The sequence below is a fragment of the Watersipora subatra genome, chromosome 3, assembly GCF_963576615.1.
Source record: "Watersipora subatra chromosome 3, tzWatSuba1.1, whole genome shotgun sequence".
NCBI classification, from domain to species: Eukaryota; Metazoa; Bryozoa; class Gymnolaemata; order Cheilostomatida; family Watersiporidae; genus Watersipora; species Watersipora subatra.
In genome coordinates, this window is record NC_088710.1 from 62018979 (window position 1) to 62046576 (window position 27598).

Below are 27598 nucleotides of genomic sequence, written 5' to 3' on the forward strand. Positions count from 1 at the left end.
AGCTTGCATTATAAGTAAGCTCTGCCAGTCTGTGATAGGAGGTAAATGTCGGGGTGAGTCTCGTCAGTTGATTGTTTACTTCGACGATTGTGTCCTGCGCCACATCAATATTCTCTGTAGAAGAGCAATGCAAGATACGCCATTACAGAGCTCATATGTCTTATGTGAAGAACAGACAAACTATTAGTTAAAATGTGAGAAGCGGAAACGTTTTTAATCTTAACTGATTGCAAGATGAAGCTGCAACATGAATAGTTATCGCTATATAGTTCACGTATATTTGCAGATACACACAAATGGCAGAAGGAACAAAAATATTCAGGTTTATAAGCCTTCAAAAAATAGGTGTATTTTCACAATTATTTTTATCATTAAAACCATTACCATTAAAAATGATTTAGGAATCGTTACTTTCTGTGATGCATCTATGCCTTATAAGATACCTTCATAACATCATATATATAGATATATGTATGTCTCATCAGACTGTGCTTTTAGAGTACAACCTGATGAGAAGATAGACCGCATCCTTGAAACTGACAGTAGATGAAAGCTGTTCTATTCTTCTAAATATTAAAAATATTCCCAGTGCCTCAGCCTGTGGTGATCCTATATATACAGACAATTGAAAAACATGCTAGCTTAGGGAACTCACCGAGTATCTGAGTCGCTAGATCAGAGTGGTTGACAAAGCTGGAAGTCGTTGAATCTAATGTTGAGGATGTGTTGGCAATGACCTCTCTCTTCTCCTCCCAGACTGTAGCGAGTTGTTGATAAACACTGGTGAGATTCTGAAGGTCACTGCGGGTTGCTGAAACATGAACATGATTGGCATTCACTCCGGTCTTTAGTAAGCGTCGCATTGAATATCAGAAATCTTTAGTGTAATAAAAGAGCTGTGTCCGAAAATTAAAATAAAAATAAAATATTGGTTTGCACCGGATTTGAACCCATAACATTTAGCTTCACAGCCACACACCCTAACAACTGCACTAACCATCCACTTGTACTAGCTACTAATTCTCTACACTTTATCGACACATCCGACGATCTCAAACGACACACTAGTAAGCCAGGGCACTAGTATTAATAATGTATCAAATACTGTGCATATTTTGGTGCAACTCAAGTTACAGTGGTATTTAATAGCATGCTGAAGAGATCATCATAACAGGAAATGACACAAATTTTCTCACTTCATAAGTTAGAAAAAAAGCATCCAGTTGTTATTAAATTGCGACAGTTAAAAAATGATGATAGGAGGTTATAAAACTTTACTTACAAGGAACTGAATGCGGGTTAAAAAAATCAAAAATATTTTAAATATGTGGCCTCCTAGTATTCTTCCATCAAAAATATTTTGTCAAATATAATAATAGTATATAATATATATATATTATATATAATATTATAAATTATATATATAAAATAATGTATAATAGTTTTTAAGGCTCTTATCAGAAATGACAGCAATGAAGTATTTCTAAGTCAAATTTATTACAGGTTTAGCTTATTCTCTATAAATTTGTAACATTCGGTTCAACAACAAACATGTTTCTCAAGTTCAAACATCATTCATATGAGTAATAATATACATCAAAACACTTCTGACACAAATGATAAGATAAACTCTCTAATGAAAAGCTATCAGTGTGAGAAGAGACTCAACAGAGAGTGATGGAAAGTTAGAGAACTAATAAACCTTATTAACTCACAGTTTATAGATAAGGAAGTGATGTTGAGTGGCTGGAGAGAAGTTTCAGAATGCTTTAGAGAGGCAGCCAGGTGGGACAAACTGCTTTCCTCAAGAATGTCAGCGTATATAGACAGGGTGAAATTGAGCTCCATCATTGTCTTGGCCTGCTGTTGAATATGTCTGCTGGCATTTATGTAGCTATAGTATAGAGTCAAACTGGGAGAGGCAGCGCTGCTGACGTTTGCCACCAAACTGTAATAGATGCACCACTGTAATAGATGCACCGCTGTAATAGAGGCACCGCTGTAATAGATGCACCACTGTAATAGAGGCACCACTGTAATAGATGCACCACTGTAATAGATACACCCCTGTATAGATACACCACTGTAATAGATACACCCCTGTAATAGATACACCACTGTAATAGAGGCACCACTGTAATATATACATCCCCTGTAATAGATGCACCACTGTAATAGATGCACCACTGTAATAGAGGCACCAATGTAATACAAGCGCCACTGTAATAGATGCACCACTTTAATAGATACACCACTGTAATAGATACACCCCTGTAATAGATACACCACTGTAATAGAGGCACCACTGTAATATATACATCCCCTGTAATAGATGCACCACTGTAATAGATGCACCACTGTAATAGAGGCACCACTGTAATACAAGCGCCACTGTAATAGATGCACCATTGTGATAGAGGCACCACTGTAATACAAGCGCCACTGTAATAGATGCACCACTGTAATAGAAGCACCACTGTAATAGAGGCACCACTGTAATAGATGCACCACTGTAATAGATGCACCACTGTAATAGATACACCACTGTAATAGATACACCACTGTAATAGATACACCCCTGTATAGATACACCACTGTAATAGAGGCACCACTGTAATATATACATCCCCTGTAATAGATGCACCACTGTAATAGATGCACCATTGTGATAGAGGCACCACTGTAATACAAGCGCCACTGTAATAGATGCACCACTGTAATAGAAGCACCACTGTAATAGAGGCACCACTGTAATAGATGCACCACTGTAATAGATGCACCACTGTAATAGATACACCACTGTAATAGATACACCACTGTAATAGATACACCCCTGTATAGATACACCACTGTAATAGAGGCACCACTGTAATATATACATCCCCTGTAATAGATGCACCACTGTAATAGATGCACCACTGTAATAGATACACCACTGTAATACAAGCGCCACTGTAATAGATGCACCACTGTAATAGAGGCACCACTGTAATAGATGCACCACTGTAATAGATGCACCACTGTAATAGATACACCACTGTAATACAAGCGCCACTGTAATAGATGCAACACTGTAATAGAGGCACCACTGTAATAGAGGCACCACTGTAATAGATACACCCCTGCAATAGATGTGCACCATCGTAATAGAAGCATCACTTTAATAGATGCATCACTGTAATAGATGCACCACTGTAATAGAGGCACCACTGTAATAGAGGCACCATTGTAATAGAGGCACCACTGTAATAGATACATCCCTGTAATAGATGCGCACCATCGTAATGGAGGCCCCGCTGTAATAGATACACTACATGTTGATTAGCCTTTCTTCTAAGATAAAAAGAGACTTATTAGTATACAAACCTTCCTTATTACGTAAGTTACATTGATCAAATACAAAGGCTTTACATTTTAGTAAAAATGTTTACAGTAGCCACATATAATGCTAGTTTATTATTACTAGTACCCAGACAGCCCTATGGGCTGTAAGCAATTGCCATCTGTAATAACTATGTACACAATTATTCATAAATGTACAAAAGTGAACAAGTAGCACAGACGGTAGCGTGTTTGACTAATAAACTGCCTATCCAAGTTCGGTTACAGCGTTGTGCAATCTTTTTTGCTAACGCTCTTAGCATGGCTCCGGACAAACAGACAGACTGATGGACATAGCTCCTATTATAGTAAAGACTAGTGGAATTCCCAGCGTTGCACAGGTATTAAAAATCAGCTTATAAATAGTGATAGCTATGCCACACTTACAAACTCGGCTTATAAACAATGCCACTTGCTATTAGTATGGCACATTGCCAATGGCTAATTTAAGTAAGCTCTTACTAATACATAGAATGACGTTGCACCATAACGGAAAGCGGTAGGGTATTTTCGCTCACAATTAATCCATCAATCCCTGCAGCTAAATTACTAAGGCATTTGCCTGGTGAATGGGAGGTTCCGAGATCAAATCTTCCACGAAACGGATTCTTCATTCCAATATTTTAATAGCTATAGCTGGACATACTGAATTACACACACACAGACTTTAATATTTATATAAATTAAACAGTTGAAAAGGCTAAAAGTTACAGGCTCACGCCAAGGAGTTTCCCCATAATACAGTCATACTTCGACTTACGAGCTTAATGCGTTCCGAGACAGCTCGTATGTCAATTTACTCGCATGTTGGTGCAATTTATTTATATATAAAACAATTAAATATATATTGATTGGTTTCCATAGTCTAAAAAAAGCAAATAAAACACTCAAAACAAGATATTGTAACAGAAAGAACATGTCGGTTATTGTCCTAACATACTACATGCTTTCAAAAACAACAAATAGAAAATAATGCAAGGAAATGTGATTAATTAAAATGTAAAATTAAATACATACAATAGCAGTTAACGCTCGCATTTGCCAGGGAGGGAGATATAAGTTATCCTTCGTTACAACAGTTGACTTAGATAAATTTGGATTTTATCAAAGTGTTAAAAGACAAACTTAGAAGCAAACCTAAAAGCAAACTTTCATTTTTAACTAAACGTAATTAAAATTTCTTCGGCGTTCATAGTTTGAAGTTTCTCGCTGGTTAGCTAATTTTTCCTTTTTTTTCGCTTTCACGATTAGCCGGCCGTTTTAAGATAAACCTATCTAAGGACGTTTGCCTTTGTCGCCCTTTCAACATGTTGCGATTAGGACGAACACAAGTGTCATCACAAAGGGTTAATGCACGACTACTAGCCAACTTGTCCGAATGTGTATTAAACAGTTTGGATAGATAGCGCCGGCCTTTTCACATAGCATAGTTTCAGTTAAGCTGTCACCGGCCAATTGTTTGTCCAATGCCATAAGCGGTCGTGAAGATCGCTGCACCGTTTAGAAACTATGGTTAGTTCTTTTGCGAACTAAATGCCCTGAATATAATCCTTCTGTTTGATAATTATGAATTAGCCTGTCTTGACAAGCTGTTGTTTTTGCATAGTTGTCCCCCCGTCGAGCGGCGAGCAACAACGTTGTTGCTCGCCGCTCGACGGGGGGACAACTACGCAAAAACAACAGCTTGTCAAGACAGGCTAATTATGAATGTATTTCTGTCATATTGCCGAGCTAGCTCAAACACGCATACACATTTCGCATATTTTTCAATATTTTTCCGTTTAATATCAATTGTTATCATTTGCTTTTTCTTTGTATTATCTTTCATTTTACTGGCAAACTTTCGGTCTACGCACAGTACGTTTAATTCACACAATTCTGCACAGAAAATCGTGCACAAAAACACGGTACAACAGTATAACCTGAGCAGTTGAAAAATACAGAGTGATGCTGTTCTCATAAAACACCTCCGGCATACTTGGCAACTGACTCAAGTGCTCGTATCTCAAACATGGCTCGTATGTTAGTGCTAAAACTTGCTTGAAAGCTGGCTCGTATCTCAAGTTTCTCGTACGTTGGAGCACTCATAAGTTGAAGTATTACTGTACCTTACAATAGTTTATATCTATTTACCTTCTAAACTTGCCAAACTTCTTTATACAGAGCATGCAGCCCTATATATCAATACTTCTTTATACAGAGCATGTAGCCCTATATATCAATACTTCTTTATACAGAGCATGCAGCCCTATATATCAATACTTCTTTATACAGAGCATGCAGCCCTATATATCAATACTTCTTTATACAGAGCATGCAGCCCTATATATCAATACTTCTTTATACAGAGCATGTAGTCCTATATATCAATACTTCTTTATACAGAGCATGCAGCCCTATATATCAATACTTCTTTATACAGAGCATGCAGCCCTATATATCAATACTTCTTTATACAGAGCATGCAGCCCTATATATCAATACTTCTTTATACAGAGCATGCAGCCCTATATATCAATACTTCTTTATACAGAGCATGCAGCCCTATATATCAATACTTCTTTATACAGAGCATGCAGCCCTATATATCAATACTTCTTTATACAGAGCATGCAGCCCTATATATCAATACTTCTTTATACAGAGCATGTAGCCCTATATATCAATACTTCTTTATACAGAGCATGCAGCCCTATATATCAATACTTCTTTATACAGAGCATGCAGCCCTATATATCAATACTTCTTTATACAGAGCATGCAGCCCTATATATCAATACTTCTTTATACAGAGCCTGTAGTCCTATATATCAATACTTCTTTATACAGAGCATGCAGCCCTATATATCAATACTTCTTTATACAGAGCATGCAGCCCTATATATCAATACTTCTTTATACAGAGCATGCAGCCCTATATATCAATACTTCTTTATACAGAGCATGTAGCCCTATATATCAATACTTCTTTATACAGAGCATGCAGCCCTATATATCAATACTTCTTTATACAGAGCATGCAGCCCTATATATCAATACTTCTTTATACAGAGCATGCAGCCCTATATATCAATACTTCTTTATACAGAGCATGCAGCCCTATATATCAATACTTCTTTATACAGAGCCTGTAGTCCTATATATCAATACTTCTTTATACAGAGCATGCAGCCCTATATATCAATACTTCTTTATACAGAGCATGCAGCCCTATATATCAATACTTCTTTATACAGAGCATGCAGCCCTATATATCAATACTTCTTTATACAGAGCATGCAGCCCTATATATCAATACTTTTTTATACAGAGCCTGTAGTCCTATATATCAATACTTCTTTATACAGAGCATGCAGCCCTATATATCAATACTTCTTTATACAGAGCATGCAGCCCTATATATCAATACTTCTTTATACAGAGCATGCAGCCCTATATATCAATACTTCTTTATACAGAGCATGCAGCCCTATATATCAATACTTCTTTATACAGAGCATGTAGCCCTATATATCAATACTTCTTTATACAGAGCATGCAGCCCTATATATCAATACTTCTTTATACAGAGCATGCAGCCCTATATATCAATACTTCTTTATACAGAGCATGCAGCCCTATATATCAATACTTCTTTATACAGAGCATGCAGCCCTATATATCAATACTTCTTTATACAGAGCATGCAGCCCTATATATCAATACTTCTTTATACAGAGCATGCAGCCCTATATATCAATACTTCTTTATACAGAGCATGCAGCCCTATATATCAATACTTCTTTATACAGAGCATGCAGCCTTATATATCAATACTTCTTTATACAGAGCATGCAGCCCTATATATCAATACTTCTTTATACAGAGCATGCAGCCCTATATATCAATACTTCTTTATACAGAGCCTGTAGTCCTATATATCAATACTTCTTTATACAGAGCATGCAGCCCTATATATCAATACTTCTTTATACAGAGCATGCAGCCCTATATATCAATACTTCTTTATACAGAGCATGCAGCCCTATATATCAATACTTCTTTATACAGAGCATGTAGCCCTATATATCAATACTTCTTTATACAGAGCATGCAGCCCTATATATCAAAACTTCTTTATACAGAGCATGCAGCCCTATATATCAATACTTCTTTATACAGAGCATGCAGCCCTATATATCAATACTTCTTTATACAGAGCATGCAGCCCTATATATCAAAACTTCTTTATACAGAGCATGCAGCCCTATATATCAATACTTCTACCAAAATAAGAGCCTGTGGCCCAAATAGATTACAAATGAATAATTTTTCATGTGCTGATACACTTGTTTTACTCTTTATTGTTTAGTTTCTAAGCTAAAGAGTTAGTTACCAACTAGATTCATGATTACATAAACATTCAATTATGAAACTATGTTACCTGGTAACATCAAGTACTGCCTGACGGAGGGTATCCACTTTGAGCTCTGCTTCTGCTAGCATTGTCAGTGATTCATTGAATCTTTGTGATACAGAGTTTAGGTCCTGCCGAGTCTCCTCCAGGCTTCTATTCACTGCAAAAATTCACACAATTTTATTCACAATATGAGTGAGATAAGAAGCCAAGGCTATTTTAACAGAGATATTTACTTATATGGTCATAGGACATTCTATCTATTGAGGTCCACCGAATCCGCCAAATATGGCGATCAAGAAGCGTCGAGCAGTGTCTTGTGTCCCTCATTGGTTAGTAGGAAAGTTTTGTGAAGAAACTTAGCGCGTCTAATTTTATATCCCACTTCCTGCAAGGTCTGCCTAACTAGTCTTCTTTAACCATTAGCAATGCCATGAACAGATGAACAGTCAGTAAAAGGAATTATGAACATCAAAAAACAAAACATGTAATAATAGAATTTAATGCCTAAGAATATTAGCAATAAAATAGGAATTCTCTCTTCAGTGAAAGGTAAGTCTTCTCGGGTAGAGACACTTCCACTGTATTGCTATGTTGCCATACGACTCATAGACCATCATTTAACCAATCAAAATAAATATCACATCTTAATTGATCAATCATTCTATCTAGTTACTGCAGCGGTGAGTGGCAACTTCACACCTGAGAGCTTTTAAAAATAAATTTTTCACAATCTTGCAAGACCTTCCAAGCGTAGGATTTCGTAGCATTGAACTTCATGCCATGCTTGTGTTTGCTTGAAATTTAAATAACAGTACTAGAAAATAGCACAGCTCTAATGCTTTATAATTGTAATCTCTATGTCTCTATGCCTCTATGCCTCTATGTCTCTATGTCTCTATGCCTCTATATCTCTATGTTTCTATGTCTCTATGTCTCTATGCCTCTATGTCTCTATGCATCTATGTTTCTATGCCTCTATGTAGATACACACATTGCAGGTAATGCTTTGAACAAAAACCCTTCTTCATATAGTCCCATGCAGCCATGGAGAAGGAAATGGATTGAAGACAAACTTTCAATTGAGTGTTTTAGCAATACTCTAGTTTTCTTTCATTTGACAAGTGAAACCAGTACCCCAGACTGGTCAATGTTTTTAACTAAACTTATTAAGGCATTGCACAATGTCAAACTAGCATGTAAATATTTTTATATATGTGGCATCATTAGTACTTGACCTTAGCAATGTTTTTCAATAACAAATAGTAGAGTTTATAAAGTCGTTAGCACTTCCCTTGACAATGTAACAGAAAGCCTCACTAACACTATCTGATTACCAACTTTTAAAACACATCTGTTCAATTCACTCAATAGTTCCCGACTTCTGTCTTTATATGTTTTTCTGTGTTTTGGCATGTAATAAAAAGCATCCTTTTGTAGATGATTATCAATGCCAATAAAAGTTACACATACATACCTTGTGGCAGCATGTAAAACTATACTATTTATGCATAGTATGAAGCTATACCACTACTCTCTACACACTCAAAAACCTAAACTGAGCAGAAGAAGATAACTCCAAGAAAGCACTACAGTTGTACCAACATTGTTTCTGGGAAAGAGCAATCTCTTGCGTATCTTGCTGATTGGAAAAGTGCTGTAAGAACGCTGCCTCAAGAAGGATGGTAGAGCTGTTGATGGATGCTATTGCTGACTCATACACCAAATCACCGTCCTCAGCCAATATCTGTAATAGAAAACAGGCTGAGTCAATATTAATGCATTTCTATCCTGTGATATTCGTCATTTACTTGGAACTTTAAAAAAAATGAAGGCTCTGATTCACTTAACAGAGTATACATGTACACAATAAATATAAAAACAGTATGCACCGGCAGTTTACCCTCTGTAACTATTAAAATATAGTATACAATATAGAAAATATAATGGTTTCTCAATTCGAAAATTTGATAAAGAAAAAAGAATTAAACTCTCAAGACTCAAAATAATAAAGTCGTTTATTAAAACAACTTTCAATAAACAAAACAATTCCCAAAAAAGGTGAATTTAGAAATAAATAAAAATCTAGACGAATTTATATTTATATCTTTAACATTTCAACATATAATTCAAAAATCAGCCTCTATTCAGCCTCGGCTATCTAGTCAATGTAACAACAACTCATCGAGCTTTTGACTGCGAATTATATTGTATTTTGGTGATTGTTGAATCAAGTTTAAAAGAGTTTCATAAAATATGTTGATACCATTGCTATTATTATAGCAGGTTTTCTTTAAAAGTTTTATGGATATCTTTATATAAAGTTATGCACCAATCCACAGTGGCGCAACTAGGCTTACTGTAGTATGAATCAATCAGAAGATAATAGAAATAACAATAATCTGATTAAAATGAGAGTATAAAGTAAGTGAGAAACATCAGCCATCAAAAGTTCGGATGATTTATACCTTCTGTATGCATTGCTTGCAAACAAACAGCGTACAAAACTCTGAAAGACACAAAAACATACCTGTGTGCTATTGTAAAGACTAGATGTATTGTCTGTGTCGAGCGTTGCCTCAGATATTAATAGCGACAACTTCGCAACAGCAGAGTCCAGTCTCATATACTGAGCAACACAGGCGGCTGATATGTTGTGGATGTTCAGCACTTCCTCTTTGACTCTGGTTGAGTTGGTGTTATAAGACTCAAGTATCTCTACATAACCTGTGATAAGAGGCTCAAAACAATAAGTAGCATAAGAGGTGTTGATAATAATAATAACAGCGGTAACACGTGCAGAGGTGTTCAAGAGGAAACAACTGCTACTCATTTTAAGGTTGACTTGCAACAAAATTCACAATACAGTTATTTAGTATCAAAAGATTCACTATGTCTTACTCTGCTGTGTTGTAGGTGCAAAATATGTGGAAATGTGATTTCAAGCTCTTAAAAGCTCAAAAACGAACAATTAATTGCAGGCATCACGAAAACGCCGTAAATTGGAATCCCTCTCCAAAACGGCTCAAATGGGGCGTAGTTGAACACGATGTGCTGCTATTTAAACTTTCTTGCAACCTCATTCGTCGAAATGTTTTCATAAATATACTTCACACATTCAATAAAACCCTGTCTATTGTTCTTAGGCGTCTACTTCATCATCATTGTAATGTTGTCACTATGAGCATTGATATCTCAAAACCTAGCCTAAAGATTAGTTTAGATTTTTAACCTTAGCTCGAAGGAGTGCATATCATCCTCTGATGAACATGAGAAGCCTGCTAGTTACTTGTGATAGTCGAAAAATGCTGCAGAAATTGTTCGCGTCATTTGGCAGGAAGTACGGGTCACATGATCAAATTACGACGAGATGATTAGACCAAGCCGAAACGAAACTGTAAAGTAGCAAGCGTCTAAATTTGATAAAGGTCTTCCGGTAGAACCCGAAGTGTTTGTCTTAAACTAGTGCTACGAAAAGTGTTATATTGAGCCTTTTATTGGCCTTTCAATTCACGTGAAAACATAACATGTCAAAACAATAACCACGTCGATTTGAGTAAGTGATGGCTGCGACTAACTGTTTGTTTTTGAGCTTTTAAGAGCTTGTAATCACATTTCCACATATTTTGCATCTACAACACAGTAGTGTAAGATATCATGAACTTTGTGACACCAAATAACTGTAATGTGAATTTTATTGCAAGGCAACCTTTAAGTAATGAGTAAACAACAGAAGTTATTTACTCATTACTTAAATGAGTAAATAAGTAACATAATTTGTTGTTAACATAAGAGTTGTTGACAATAATAATGATAATAATAATAACTGTGACATACAGAAGAGTTCAAGAGTAAACAACTGCTACTTATTTAAAAGTTGTTATTTTAATTTTTTAATTTAAGTAATTCGTACAGCCAAATATTATGATCACTAGTATGATGACAGTCTCATTTCCCATGAAAGATCACCATGTGTAATAACCGTGTGCGCAAATATTCTTAGCTGTGGAAAAGTAGTCAAGTGGTGCAGATGGTAGTGTGCTTAGCTGGAATCTGAATATCTAAGTTCAATTTTTTTTAAAGCTCTAGGAGTGGTTTGGGATGCAGGAACACGGCGATTATTATAGTAAAGACCAGTACTCTGCTATAACTGGTACCCCCACAGTCTAGTGTGCAGTAAGAGATCATCAGGTGTAATAACTATGTGCACAATTAGTCCTTATGTCAGTCGACTGGCAAAGGTGTTAGCGTGTCAGCCTACCAAACCGAATGACATAAGTTGGAATCTTGTACAATTAAACTTTTTTACCATTATCCAATCATGACTATGTCTTTTAATACAGCAGATTATAAACAATAAAAATAGAAACATACTTTTTGATAAACAATAGAAATACTTTAAACCAGAATGCTCAGATATACAACTTACCGCTAACGAAAAGTTCTAGTTCAGAGGCTAGAATAAGCTCCTCTCCTAGCCGCCTGTCATGACTCTCATATCCTTGCCAGGTTAGTAAGTAAGCAGACAATTCCTCATCTAAAGTATTTTTACGAGCGTCACTCATGAGTGTCAGGTTGCTAAGCAACTGCAGGCTTTGTGATACTTCCTTTACCTCCTCATATATGTCAGTTAGAGCATCATATGACATCTGAGTCGAGTTCTTCAACTCTTCGGCAGCGATGAGATATGCAGAGGCAGAACTTCTCAGTGAATTGTAGTTGGCAGTGAATATGCTGGCCAGTTCATTGGTGTCAGCTAGCAGCCTTCTCGCTTGCTCTTGAATTCCACTCACTGCAGCAGCGTAAGTACTTATGACTTAAAGACTTACTTAGCTGTGCATCAGCCACAGCTAGCCTAGTATAACATTTTCAAATAGCGCAAAGCGAAAACTTGTTGGCAAGGTTGTAAGAACCAAAATCATCAATAAAAATCTAGAGAGCAATAAATAATGAATGAGCGGAGATCATTGGTAGGCTGACTTGAAATAGATGGGCAGTTTTATTTTGGTCAAATGCACAGCTTAAAAACTCTAGTTGTTAATAAAAAATTCCTCGTTTGATAGTTAAATATGCTACTAGTTTTTCTCCACACAATTGAATACATGCTAGGTTTATTGTACCATGTCATGTAAGGGTTGAGTTTAATTTATCTGCTCACATGCTAGGTTTATCTTTGTATGGTTACAGGCATGAATACATGGATACATGACCAACGTGGGTGGCCGGTTGTATCCATGATTGCATGCCCTTGGCATGATTGGCTGGTTGCATACATGACCAGTTTTCCTCTAATCAAGCCTGTTTTTAGATGTGATTTCATGATATTTCAACAAAAGCAATACTGCAGCCTGCAATGGGAGATAAAACAGCCAGCAGCAGATTTTCGAGCCCATAACTCATCTTCAGCTACAGAACTAGTACCACTCTAGCATGAGTGCCTTAGCAATGCTAGGAAGCCAAAAACAGTTGCAACGCTATGAACTCTAAAACTTATCAGAAATCGCAAACAACCTGAGTCATTGCTGAGCTGTAGCTGTCTGTAGAGGTCAATTAAGATGGCTGTGTGGTTAGCTAATCTAAGGAGGTCTTCTCCAAGATGGATGTAGCTTATGGTTAAAGTATTCTTGTCGTCTGCTAGCCTTGCCAACTTCCTTTCACAGATTCCACATTCTACACAGACGGTTGTACGTGTTTCCAGGGCATTTCAATGTAGACATAAGATTAAAAAATTAAGTAGAAACATCACAACTGAGAAAACATAAGCTGAAGCAAAAATAATTTGCTCTTTTTTTCTGATCCAAATATTAGAGTTACTACAGCTGATGCTAGTCACCTGAGACTACACCAAAGATGTACCTAAACTAGAGCAATATGACTAGGTAAGGAGTGAGATGAAAAGAAGCACCTGTACAGCCACTGCTGGTGAAGTTGTCAAACATGTCGAGGCACTGGTCACACTTCCTGCCAGTAACACCTTCTCTGCAGTTGCAGGCCCCAGTGTAGGCATCACAAGATGGGATGGAGTCATAACTGCCCGTCATATTACAATCACAGTCTACGGAAGGAACTTACAGGTAACTGCATGCATACAGTTAGAAGACTATTTGCTTACTACAGTTTCACAAAAGGATATAAACTTATACTGCTGTACAGTCATACAGAAATATTTCTTTGACCCCAATACGGTTGTATCATTATCTTTTATATGCTAAATTGCATGTTGGAGTGAATACAGCCCACAAATAGTATTTTGCACAGCATAACACATTCATTGGCTGGAAATAAGGAAAATGTATAGTGACAGTAAACTCTATTCCTTGACTTTCTCACTGTTCTCCTTTCCTCCCTGTTTTCAAACATCTACACTGAGTTATACACTGCAGACTTTTGTATGATACTTTCATTTACCCCTTATAAACAGAGCCGCTAGATGCAAGGGCAGCTAACTTCTCAATAAAACAGGAAATAAATGCTGATCTATTCTATGTTTTAAGTGCAGTGATAAGTTAGAGCTTCTGGCTTACCTTGACACTCTTGCTCAGGGAGGCCAAATGAGCCAAGAGCGCACAATTCACATTGACTTCCTGTAGCATTTGTTTTGCATAAGCAAAGTCCAGTGAGCACATCACATACCTCTGACACGCTACCAGTTGGGTCACATTGGCACTGGCTGCAGCCTGAATACAGAGCAAGGTGATCATCAACAAATAGTTCACTAGGCATCTAATGTAAGGCACTGTGCAATATGAATGCACTATATAAGAAAAAACATTTAAATATGTATGAAACATCCGATGTAGACAAAAGCACGTAAAGAAATAATACCTTGTGAAGAGAAGTTCCAGTAGCCAGGAGTGCACTCAGCACAACTAGTTGTCTCCACATTGTTTCGACACTCGCACTGCCCCGTTAGTGAGTCACATAACTGATTGACGCTGCCAACGCTGTCGCAGTAACACTCTACAACAAGACAGAATTTAGACCCTTGCCTACTAGTACAGTTGGTAGAGGGGGTCTGCGTGCACCCCCCGGAAATCAATTTCTAATTGGTGTCTTCCTATGGGGAAAAATGTGTAGAAAACGGTTTGCTATGTTAAAAATTTGAAATATTGTCCCACGTGCCTTTTTTATGCAAATTAAGCCGCCATTACATGAAAATACTAAAATCGCTATAACTCCGCCAATACAACAGATAACTGCAAAAATAAGGTGTCTAGACCCAGGTTTTGAGGGTCTAGCATCAATATAAGACCAGTCTCATAGTGACCACACATGTTCCTGACATGTATGATATGCAAATTAGTGCCGCCATTACTGAAAAACCTATTTTTACCATATCTTTGCAAATGTTATAGCAATCGTGAAGAACGTGTTGCCTGTACTCGTATTTTAAGGGTGAAAGAACATCATAAGACCAGTCGTTTTTTCATCACAAGTGTCATTTGCACATTAAGAAGAAAAAAAAATTAAGATATAGATGCTTCTGGAAATCATCTAAATGTTCCCTGTCATCACAAGCTTCAATCGTCATCGCTTTCATTGCTGTCGAAGTCAAATGAATCTGTTTCTTCGTCTTCGCAATTATCTTCTGCTTCCTCCTGATCATCAATAGTTTCAAGGAGATCAACTGGCAACATCCAGAAAGTAGCAGTCTTGCCCAAGTGGCCCTGGCGTACTTTGTCCTCATAGGCTTGATACTTTCTGATAAGGTTCATGGTGGAGTCATCTTTGAGTGCGTCCTCAAGGTTCTCCCGGTTGCATGACTCGATAATCTCCAGTAGTGTGGAAGGATTGTCAAATCATCAATGTGTTCTCTTCCTCAGCAAACTGTTAAATCAACAGCCTTTCCATTGCTTCGCAAACAGTTTTAATGCAAAACAGGGACTTGGCATATGCTTTTCCGCTAAGAACACCTTTTATGGATCCACTTGTCACAAGCTGTGCCTCTGAGAGAATCTCAGTGTATCCTGAACCCTTCATTTTGTGGCCTGTGAGCATGCCGATGAAGTTCATGGATGTGTGAAAGGGGCCAATCATTACAACATGTTTGGCAAACTCTTCTGGCCAACGCCAAATAATGGGGAGTGCCTTCATACAAACGCCAAGGTCAAATGTATTGAGGACCCATTTCTGACCCACCTCGGCTGTGGCTGCCTCAGACCGCTTCAGTAGCTCACGAACGACTGTTGTCAGTTATTGGTTGATGAATAGGTGTAAAGTAGTCAACAGTTGATTTCCTTGGTGGCGGAGTTCCAGTTGCAGAGATGAACCCCCCTAGTCCAGGCACAGGCTGTTCACCACTGCTTCCAATATACCTGCTGAAGAGCCAGACGTAGTACTCTTCTTTCTTGGTAGTATAAACTGTTTCATTTTTAACAGGTGGTGTGAATGAAGAGCCATCTGGAAACACTGGTCCAATACGAGTGAAGTGCAGGGGTGGGAGGGTTTCTGGTGTATCAACTTTCAAGCTACGCTGTTTGGATTTATCCATCATTGGAAGCATTCGGACATTTGAATTTTGGATCCCGGGCTTGACCTCCTGTACCATGATTCTCCCAGCACTGTTGACAATATTGCTGCCATGAACATTCGTTGTAGTTTTGTTGAGGTTGTCCCACTCACAATGAAATACCATGTTGCCCTCTCCTGTCACAATCTGGGGTGTGAGATAGGTTGATACCTCATCCAGGACCTTGGCCAGTGCAGTTTCCATCTCTAAACCAAAATCATATGTCTCGGAGTGACCAAGTCGGTGCAATATCTTGGTGAGCTGCTTGCTACGAAACAAGTGTCGAACGGTCACACACAGTAGCATGTGCTTTGGTAATTTCCATTTTCCATCTGACACTGCACGGCAAATGTCTTGCCCAATGGAGAATACCAGTCGCTTCATCTTTTCACTTGTATCTATGTCTTCTTTTCCTGACATCACCATGCTTAGAAAACGAATGAGATCAGATGGTAGTAGATCATCACAGCTGAGGTCCATATCATCTAATGTTGGCGGCCATGGGAGGACTTTGGAGTCTTTTAAGCCTGTAGAATATTACTGCGAAGAAGCAGAGCAGCGTTTTGGTATTTGTCTTTGCTACCAAGCGTGTAAGCTTGTGCTAAAGCATCGTTAACCGAAATATTGGAATTGTACACAAGCCAAAATGAAATTGCATCAAGTTTGTCATGATCAACCTTCAGAAAGGACACATGCTCCTTGATTGAATCATTTTGTAGACGTTTCAGGAGTTTCTCTGAGCGGTAGTTTTCATTCTCCTGCCCATTGCGTTTCAGTTCTTCAATATAGAGCAAGCGCAATGATGTTAGACGCAGGACTTCATTCCGTTGGATGACATGAGTTCGAATGTGCTCCCGTACAAAATTCAGTGCCTTCTCATAAGCGGCCGAAATCTTCGCGTGTTCAGTACGCTTTGGGTCATTTGCTCTGTTAACCCCGCGTTCAAAGTTAGCAAATGCGGTGTGGAATGATCTCAAACATGATGGGTGATGTTTTGCTTCTACAGCAAAGAGGTCTACATTTTTCACACGTCTATGAAGCCGAAACATGCCCATTTTTTCAGCTCTCGATTCAATTTGTTCCCATGCATTTTCCTTGTTTCTCCAAGATGAGAAATGGACAGGTCGTACAGTTTTTCGATCAGCACTTTTGATCTCTACTTTCTCACAAAAAATGCACTCCTCTGAAAAGACAGGTCCAGTTGAATGTCTACGAGGTGAATGCAATAGCGAGGTGGATGCCTGTGGTTCCTCAGTTGTCTTATTTTCTATAAGATGCAGATTGCCAGAGAACCGCTGATAACACTGACGGTGATACCCATTATTTTCAAGGTCCTCGGGGACAGTCTCAGGAATCTGGTCGCATACAGACTGCATACGATAGGGAGATGCATGTGGCTGACAGAGCCGCAGGTCCCGGATTTCATGAAGGTGCTTTAGTTTATCAAATGCAGTTCCTTTGATTCTACTGAGTGGGGTAAAAGGCCCATGATCAGAGATGGATAACACATGAAGCATGCATACAGGTGCAGGTGAAGCAGGCTTTTTGCTCAGGCTGGTGCGTTCAGTGCTGGCAAATTCAGCATTCCTTCGCTTTGGCATGATGGCAAACTTATACCAAAACTATTACTCTGAAATGAGAAGTATAGGCCTATAACCAACATGATGAAGTGTTTTGAAATATTACTACCAATGACACTAAGTCATGCAAGTAATTGCATTAATTGTCTTATCAAATAGAGCTTGAGAGATTATATAAACACCTTTTACCTATCTGACTATAAGCAGACTAAATTATGATAAACCTAGAAAAGATAAACCTAGAATGATTCATAAATTGCTGAAAAACACACTGCTTCATCCAATACAAATGACACGGATTCAATGAATCACATCCTCTCCTATTCAGTAAAGTGTTGCCACCTATGATGAAATGATAAAAAATATTTCACTGCTTAATAAACACTAATTGGTAAGTACCCTCAGAATCTCTCATTACCTGACTATATCTCATTATAATAAAACAAATAAGCAAAAGGCACATTCAAATATAGTCTAATAATAAACATCAACCCATAAAACAAGGGTACAGACAACACGTTCTTCACGATTGCTATAACATTTGCAAAGATATGGTAAAAATAGGTTTTTCAGTAATGGCGGCACTAATTTGCATATCTTACATTTCAGGAACACGTGTGGTCACTATGAGACTGGTCTTATATTGATGCTAGACCCTCAAAACCTGGGTCTAGACACCTTATTTTTGCAGTTATCTGTTGCATTGGCGGAGTTATAGCGATTTTAGTATTTTCATGTAATGGCGGCTTAATTTGCATAAAATAGGCACGTGGGACAATATTTCAAATTTTTAACATAGCAAACTGTTTTCTACACATTTTTCCCCATAGGAAGACATCAATTAGAAATTGATTTCCGGGGGGTGCACGCAGACCCCCTCTACCAACTAGACTATACAGAACAAATTGTCAGAATCTTAGATTTTATGAATCTTCAAAGTTTGAGGGTCTACATGAAAAAGCGTAATAATGAAAACAACGTATTGCATAATTTCATTATTATTTCAGTTGCAGTTTTTAGCAATCAAAACAAGAGATATTTTCAGTAAAACACAATCAAATCGAAAAAAAATTTAACAGAGAACTATCACCCACTCGTACATACTCACAATCACAGTTTTATTTTCACAGCATGATTGCTGAGTATAGTTCATTCACCAGCATATTTGAACTATGCAACATGTACGAGCATTCGTCAATTGCTACTAATTGTGTGCCTGTAGTAAGAATCTTGTTTGCTTGGAACACAAGCTTAGAACAAAATCACAACAAAGTGTCTGTCAGAGCTATCAGTGCATCCACAATGCTACTCTGACCTGTGCAATTCTGAAAAGCTGCGTATCCGTGGTAACCCTCAACGCAAGCATCACAATGCCACCCTTTGGAGTTGTTCTCACATGCTATGCACTCTCCAGTACTATAGTTACAGGTCAAGCTGTTACCACTACACTCACAGAGATTGCAGTGGGTACCATTGAACCACCGTCTCTCTTCGCATCTACAAGTTGTAATAATAACTTCAGTAATAAGTGCAACTAGCAAGCAATCAGTGAAATACCAGCAACAATGAGCTATCAGACGTAACCATCACAATGATAGGATTAAACCTGGTTGTTGTGTAGACGCTAGCAATAAAAAGCCCTGACAAAATGCGTTAACACTGACTTCTGGCTTATATCAGGCTGTATCCTCCAGCTGCTAAAAAGATGTAGTACGTCAAAAAAGAAGTAATACTTACCTTACAATGTACGGTAGGTCTCAGAAGTTAGAATGAGTCTCTGGTACCTGCCTAGTTTAAAGTTACAAATACTAAACAGATGAACACTGCAGGTCAACCCGCTATAGTTACGTCAATAGACAGGACTAAAAGTTTCATTTAAATAAAAAACTACTTATGAAATAAACATACTGATTGCATAGATCCCCAGTGTAGCCGTCTTTGCATGACTCGCATGTAACAGATCCATTGACAATGTCACATTGCATAGATTCACTGCCAGGAGCATAGCAAGGGCACGGGCTGCAGCCCTGCTCATAATCGTGGAAAGCTCCACCATAGTACCCAGGTAAGCAGAGGTCACAGAAGAAGCCTTGAAAATAAAGTAATACATTTATACATGTATACGTATGTGTATAGATATATACATATATATATATATACATATACATGTATACGTATGTATATAGATATATACTAGGCTGTCTATACGCAGATAAAGTGAGTTTAACCGGCAGTGCAGGTTTGAATATCTACAACATAACGGCATAGCTAACATTCTATTTGATGAGTAAATTTTGATGGTTCGCTTTGTTAAAGGTTATGGATGAAACACAAGGAGGTGTATGTTATCAGATGAAACAAAAGGAGTTGTATGTTATTGGATGAAACACAAGGAGGTGTATGTTATCGGATGAAACACGATGAGTTGTATGCTATCGGATGAAACACGATGAGTTGTATGCTATCGGATGAAACACAAGGTGTTTATGAATCAAAGCAAAGTGTTCAATGAAAAATAAAAATAATTTCTTGAACAAATAAAATTGAAGTATTAATTATTATGCCAAAACACAAGTATTGCTAACACTTACATGTACTGTTAACACTTACATGTACTGTTAACACTTACATGTACTGTTAACACTTACATGTACTGTTAACACTTACATGTACTGTTAACACTTACATGTACTGTTAACACTTACATGTACTGTTAACACTTACATGTACTGTTAACACTTACATGTACTGTTAACACTTACATGTACTGTTAACACTTACATGTACTGTTAACACTTACATGTACTGTTAACACTTACATGTATTGTTAACACTTACATGTACTGTTAACACTTACATGTACTGTTAACACTTACATGTACTGTTAACACTTACATGTACTGTTAACACTTACATGTACTGTTAACACTTACATATACTGTTAACACTTACATGTACTGTTAACACTTACATGTACTGTTAACACTTACATGTACTTTTAACACTCACATGTACTGTTAACATTTACATATCCATTCAATTTCAACTAAAACATCTCTTCAGTGATCGATGTTTACAGTAATGCACTGGTCAGAAATGATTTTAAGAACCTATATATGTATAAGAGAAAAATAAACCCACCTCACATATGCTTTGCCATCGATCTAGTAGAGGCATGTTAGTCGTTTAGTTGAGATGACTCATCAACACGCCTGTTGCACAACTACTTATATTATTTGCTGAAGTCGACTGCAAATGCTTTTATCAGTGACTTAGCTTTATAAACTCACCAGCAGTATTGTTGAGGCAGTTGATGCACTCCCCGGAGGTGGGAGAGCATTCTGAAGCGTAGCCATTACAATCACAGGTTAAGCAGACACCTTTAGAATGGTTAAGAACTGCATGTCTCGTGTAGCCAAAATCACATGCCTACCAAAAAGTAATGTTTATGGAAATTAGAGGAGTCTTAAAGCAACTAACTAAAGCAATACTGGAGACTCAATTTTTAGTCTACAGCTCTCATGCTCTGGAGGTATGAAAAGTTTACTATGGTCTGAACTAGTTTCCAGAGTAAAATAGAAATATAGCTGAGAATTGTAAGCTCTGATAAAAATAATAGAACGATACAAAAAACTTGCCAAACTCAAGTCCAAACTGTTTGAAAATGTTAAAATAGATCTAAGACAAGCAACTCTCAAAAATTCCATAGAGTTAATGAGCACTATTGCTGACGCAGCAACTCCATAAGTTCTTATGTTTAATGCATGCCATGTTAATATGCCATATTGGTACATGTGATTAATGCATGCTATACTAATATGCAATGTTAGTACTTGTGTTTAATGCATACCATGTTAGTTTGAACATGTTAGTACATGTTTTTAATGCATACCATGGTAATGTGAACGTGTTAGTACATGTGTTTAATGCATGCCATGGTAATGTGAACACATTAGTACATATGTTTAATGCATCCTACGTTAACATGCCATATTAGTATGTGTTTAATGCATCCTATGTTAATATGCAATGTTAGCAGATGTGTTTAATGTATGCCATGGTAATGTGAATATGTTAGTACATGTGTTTAACGCATGACATGTTAATGTGAACATGTTAGTACATGTGTTAAATGCATGCTATGTTAATGTAAACATGTTAGTATATATGTTTAATGCATGCCATGGAAATGTGAACATGTTAGTGCATGTGTTTAATGCATGCCATGTTAATGCGTACATGTATGGCTATGAACCTTTTAAGACTGCGCTTCCAGGCAGTTCTCACATGTCAACAGAGAGAATACTGTGCCAACTGCAAAATAATACAACAGCACTTCTAAACAAGCTTTACGCGTCTTCAAAAATCCTGAGCTGCAAAATGAAGTCAGGTCTACCAGTATAAAAACATGCGCTGCTCTCAACAAACACAGTGACATGCAGGCATTCTGCCCAACAATATCATTGGCAGGTGCTAGCAGGTAGTGACTGCAGTAACTAAAAACAGGTCGGGTCATCACCTAACTACTCGAAGTATATGTTTACTGAAGTCTGAGTGACCATAGCACTTATCCTGTAGACTGTAGTATATACCAGTGTTTATGTACCACCAACTTGCCATCACTATAGAAGGTAAGTTTGCCTTATGAGCCATTGGCAAATCAGAAAAGACGAAGCCTCCTTCAACACAAATGTTTGGACTATTTCTCTTATTTGATATCGAATGCGCAGTAAGAGAACCCTCACCTCACATGAGAGACCAGTATAACCCTCCTGACACTCACACCTTTCTACCAACAGAGGTGATTGGTTAGTTGGCACGAGTTTAGCGTCTGATATTCTAAAAAAAGTACAGATTACTACGTTGTGGTGCAATAACAAAGACAAGAGAATTCAACCAATTTTGTAATAACATACATGTACAATCTTCATATCTGTAAAATATGGGTGTAGCATGCACATAACACGTAACTACATTAAAGTAAGATAGTTCTCTGATGTATCAGATATACATGTATATATATATATATACATGTATATATATATATATGTATGTATATATATATATATATATATATGTATATATATATATATATATATATTTATATAAAATATTTTATATTTTTATATATATATATTACAAACTGTTTAAGTACTATAATGACATGGTTTGTGTATGATCTAGAAAGCACCTAAGACGGACATATGAAACTCATATGGTTATTAATATGAACACTCTTGTGACTAGCATTAGACATGGTGGTTGTATGAGGTATAGATAACTAAATTAAGTTACCGGTATGTAACCTTTTCAGCAGCCCAGCCTTAGTTCTGAAACGGAAAGTTTAACCACAAGGAATGCTGTAATGATGGACATTATTAGAAAATATCATTGCATAATTTTATTTGAATTTTGCTGTCAAGTTAACCATCTTATCTAGACATCAAAAACAAAGTCCCTATAAGCAGTATGAGCTGGGAGCAGGTACAAAAAGTTAACCTTCAGATGAACCTCGGGTAAGAATGACTCTACATCCATGTCAATGCAAGTTCTAAACCTATCAACAAAGGTAATGAGAAAAGTCTAATATATGTTAGTATTGGAAGGTCAAGAAATCTACAATGCAGGATTTTGGTAGACAAGACAGTACTATGCAAGCAAATATGTTTTTAAACAGAGTAAGCCTACCTTATGCTGCCTTCTCCAACATTCAAGGGAAAGTAAATGCTGTCAGCAGTAGAAAACACCTCCAGAAACTTCACTCTAGAAACTCTGTCTCCAGTAGCGGCCCACCATTGGCTCTCCCTTAGCAAGATCCTCAGAGGAAGGGAAGGGTAGACACCTGGTAGTGTATATTTTAACAAATTTTTTGTTAAAAATTTTTTTTTAAATGCTTTAACATTTTTTAACAATTTTCTGTTAAAATTGTTAAAAATAATTTTAACAGAAATTAATTATTATTAATTTCAGTAAATTAATAATAATTAATTTATTCTTAATTTAATTAATAATAATTTTTAATTAATAAATTAAGAACTCTTCAACAAGAATTCCAATTTAATAGTTGAAATTATTAATTCCAATTATTCCTGGACAAGCTTGGAGTCATTATAGATGCTGGAATGGATTGAACTTGCCTTCAAAATGTGTTGCACCATTGCTCACTGAATCTGCTACTCAAGTGACTACATACTATAATATACTAACCCTTGGTCACGTTCATCTGAGCGACAATCAGTTCATTACTGGATGACTGTATATAAAAGTTGAGTTGTACATCAGGTACAAGTACAGGTGTAGTTGTGTATGTCACCTCCAGGTTAGATCCATAGTATAGCAGCAAGTTATCTCCCCCTAACAATAAAGGCTATCCGTTTAATGTCTGATCACAAGTTCCAAGAATCAACTGAATTGCATAGAAGTCCTGACACATGTCAATGCAATATGGATAAAACCGTAAAACTATAACAATATAATATAAATAATATAGTAATAACGTAAAAATAGCAAAAGGAAGGTAACTAATTACCAGGAGAGATAACTCTAAGGTATGAGAGGGAGCTGTCAACTGTAATGCTGGTGTTGCTTTCTATAGAAAACTCTCTGCTGATGCTACTAAAGTTTAAAAGACTCACTGTTGCAGAAGACAAGTCCAGAAATACCTGGAATAGAGAAGACCTCAACTTATTTTCATTTCACTTTGAATTAGACTGTTTAATGGTCAAACGTTCAAGCTGATGCAATACCTGGGGAACATCTAGGAGATAACTGTCACAGTCAACGCCTGCCCCTGAACAGTAACAAGGAGTACATCCAGAGTTGTCTTCTCCATCGAGATAAAAGGAACTGTGATTACACTGGTCACACAATCTTCCAATGACATTCTCCTACAATGCAATGTTATCCAATAGACTTTTAGCGGAGTAAGGAGACAGTTTAAGCTCATATATTAAATATTCAAACAAATAAGATTGTTAATGCAGCACGTCACTATAAACATGCAGTTCCCAGCATAATATGCAGGCCACGCAATGTAGCAGCAGGAACAAAAAAAATATCCAATAGATTTAGAAACAAAGACAGGACAACTTCTTGAGGAAAACAACTCCACCAGACAATACAACACTTAATAGGGATAGCGAATACAGCACAAATCAACTAGCAAGAAGAACAAGGCAATTAGACAAGAGGTTAGAGAAAGCTAAGTAAAGGTCATAGAAAGGTTGATTATTTAAGCAGAATGTAAATACCAAGGAGCTACTTACCTCATGTCAGCATGCTAGTAAATATAGAATACACACAACACTCAATAAGAACATAAGTGTTGCCAGTTGGCGTGTGCACGAGGATTATGATCAGGATATTCTTCTCAAACTTTTAACTTATATCTTAGTATTTCACTGAGCAAAGCAAAATACAACAGCAAAGTTCCTTGCAGCAGACAACAGCTCGCTGGGCTGTGGAGAAGCAGGAATGTTAATCAAACATACTTCATCAATAATTGAATGTAAAACAGTAAAAAGGTTTAAACATTCAAACACAGATATGAAGTCAATATGCATAGGCTTAGTGCATGAGGTGCTCATGACACGGATAGCCTGTGGCTCTTCTCATGAATCCATTCTACTAGTTAGCCTGATGACCTATTCTGAGATAAAAACCATGTTCTAGGCAACTACATTGCACCATATTGATAAGTTTTGTTTAATGGAGAGTTGTCCAACTATGATTGTGCGTCGAAAAAGTAAGTTATTTTCTTGCTCAGCATAATAAAAGAGCTATAATAGTAATAAGGTTGTCAAATAGGATTATCAACTCAATGACATACCTTGCAAAAACATTGTCCTGACACGTTGTTGCAGGTGTCCCCTACACTCCCTAGAGCACTGCAGTTACACTCTGTGCAGCCATCAGCAGTAAAATTATAGAACCCTGTTAGGCATGAGTCACATTTAGCCCCAGTTACTCCAGACATGCAGGAGCAGTCCCCAGTGAAAGAATCACATTGGGTCACGCGAGAGCCAATAGGATTGCAGTCGCATGGCTACAAACAAGAATTTCAGTGTGACTCCAACTCTCCAAGGCATAAGACAGTTTGACAGCAAGAGCAGGTGCTTTCAGTGTGTTTTTTCAAATGCATTTAAGCTAATAAACCTAAACTCAACAAATGCTGTATGATGTTACATAAGAATTATGGATGTTGAATTTTCAGTTCTACTATGTATAGACATGTTAGCTAAGATATATATATTAGTAAAATCACAAACTTATAAAACTGTAAGCTTGTAAAACTGTAAACTTATAAACTGTATAAAGCTATGAGTGAGTTGGCAATTATTAGTATTTTGTGTTAGCAACTAAAAATTTTACATCACTTTAGTTTTTGACAGTATACGCTGCTCTATTGACAAGTTGATTGTTTGATCTTGTTTTAACTCTTGAGAGGTTCCCAAGCCGAGCTGTAACAGTATTAATACTATTCTAGTAGCTCATAGCTGACTTACACTAAGAATTGGGTTGTTAGCGATAGCACGCACAAGAATACTCAGCTGCAAGGTAAATCCTGCCCTGATTATTATATAATCAGGGTCACCTTCTCATCAGTAAACAGGTAAAATGTGAAGTTTACGTGAAACGTGTGATCAACATGTTTGTAAATCTTTTTAACCTTCTTTCTCATCTGTTTCATTCAGGTAGGAATTCTATGCTAGCTAATCATTATAAAACTGCTTGTTGGTTAGTCTCTAGTGACGTTCTTCTTATTTTAAATGTTTAGTTTGATTAATTTTGGTTTTGACTGCTAAAAATGGAGATAAACAATAATTATACGAGACGATAAAGATAAAAAAGAAGTCCTACATGAAGTTCAGAGTTTCTGCTAAACCAGGAGCAGGGATTTAGATGGCATCTCATACTTCAGTCAAAGAATCTTTAATATAGTTTATAATAGTTTACAATAGTTTATAACAGTCTATGATAATTTATGATAATTTATAATAGTTTATAATAATTTAAATTGAAGCTTTTCATCTTAAACTAAACATTGCTCTGACAGCATTTATGTAAGCACTGAGATTACCAAACTTCTTAAAGATTTTCGGCTCTTTTGCGACATCTCATCAACAAAAGTGCAAAGCTAAGTAAATTGGAGTTATCTCACCACTAATGCTGAAGCAATAATAACATACTATATAGTTACTACTCGGCAATTATATTCACTGTGATTATGATAGTTGACCAGAAATACCGCTAGCAGTGCAGCAGCTTGTCTCACCTCACATCCAGTAGGGTTCCAGCCCCAGTGGTCAGGGATACATCTTTCACACAGAGGTCCTTGAGTAGAAGGCGGGCACATGCAATCTCCCGATACACTGTCACACAGGCTATTCTCTCCAGCGCATCTGCAAACTGTAATAAAATAATCTATAAGGATCTCTACTACTTTGTTGAAAGATTAGGATTTTTTGGTTTAAAAACAATTAGATGCACAGAAACCCAAACTATGCTACATAATGATATATTGTAAAGGATTCGCTGTGAACCCTTTACTGCTCCATTTAGATTCAACCGCTTTGTTTGAGTATAGAGTATATATTTGTATCAAATATCTGTAATACAGTTAATAGTGTGCGCATACATATAACTGCATTAGGTGAGGCTTTCCCTTGCTCTGTTCTTCCTTTGCTGTAGCACCTCCTTATATACGGCTAGGCTATGGCTAGGCTCTGCCTT

General features: G+C 37.0%; 1 protein-coding gene across 1 annotated transcript; it reads right to left on the minus strand.

The window, feature by feature from the left end:
- Positions 1-481: 481 nt before the first annotated feature.
- On the minus strand, positions 482-27221 carry LOC137390832 (laminin-like protein lam-2). Its single transcript, XM_068077148.1, has 20 exons — positions 27141-27221; positions 25695-25910; positions 24613-24753; positions 24396-24528; positions 24074-24220; positions 23555-23708; positions 22612-22705; positions 21157-21295; positions 19775-19955; positions 19182-19363; positions 14603-14737; positions 14302-14454; positions 13683-13832; positions 12207-12569; positions 10308-10504; positions 9383-9524; positions 7805-7937; positions 1716-1948; positions 656-811; positions 482-609 (listed from the first exon to the last, which is right to left on the minus strand). Exons 1-20 carry the CDS (start codon positions 27219-27221, stop codon positions 482-484), a joined length of 3258 nt encoding a protein of 1085 aa, XP_067933249.1.
- Positions 27222-27598: the final 377 nt, after the last annotated feature.

What these genes read in the sequence shown, in the direction of transcription:
- LOC137390832 (XM_068077148.1), bottom strand. Translation starts at nt 27,221, where the DNA reads ATGTGCCCGCCTTCTACTCAAGGACCTCTGTGTGAAAGATGTATCCCT. An exon ending in TCAGATGAACGTGACCAAGG is followed by an intron (nt 23,709 to 24,073) that starts GTTAGTATATTA and finishes ATACACTACCAG; the next exon opens with GTGTCTACCCTTCCCTTCCT. An exon ending in AGCTTTTCAGAATTGCACAG is followed by an intron (nt 14,738 to 19,181) that starts GTCAGAGTAGCA and finishes GTCTTGTTGTAG; the next exon opens with AGTGTTACTGCGACAGCGTT.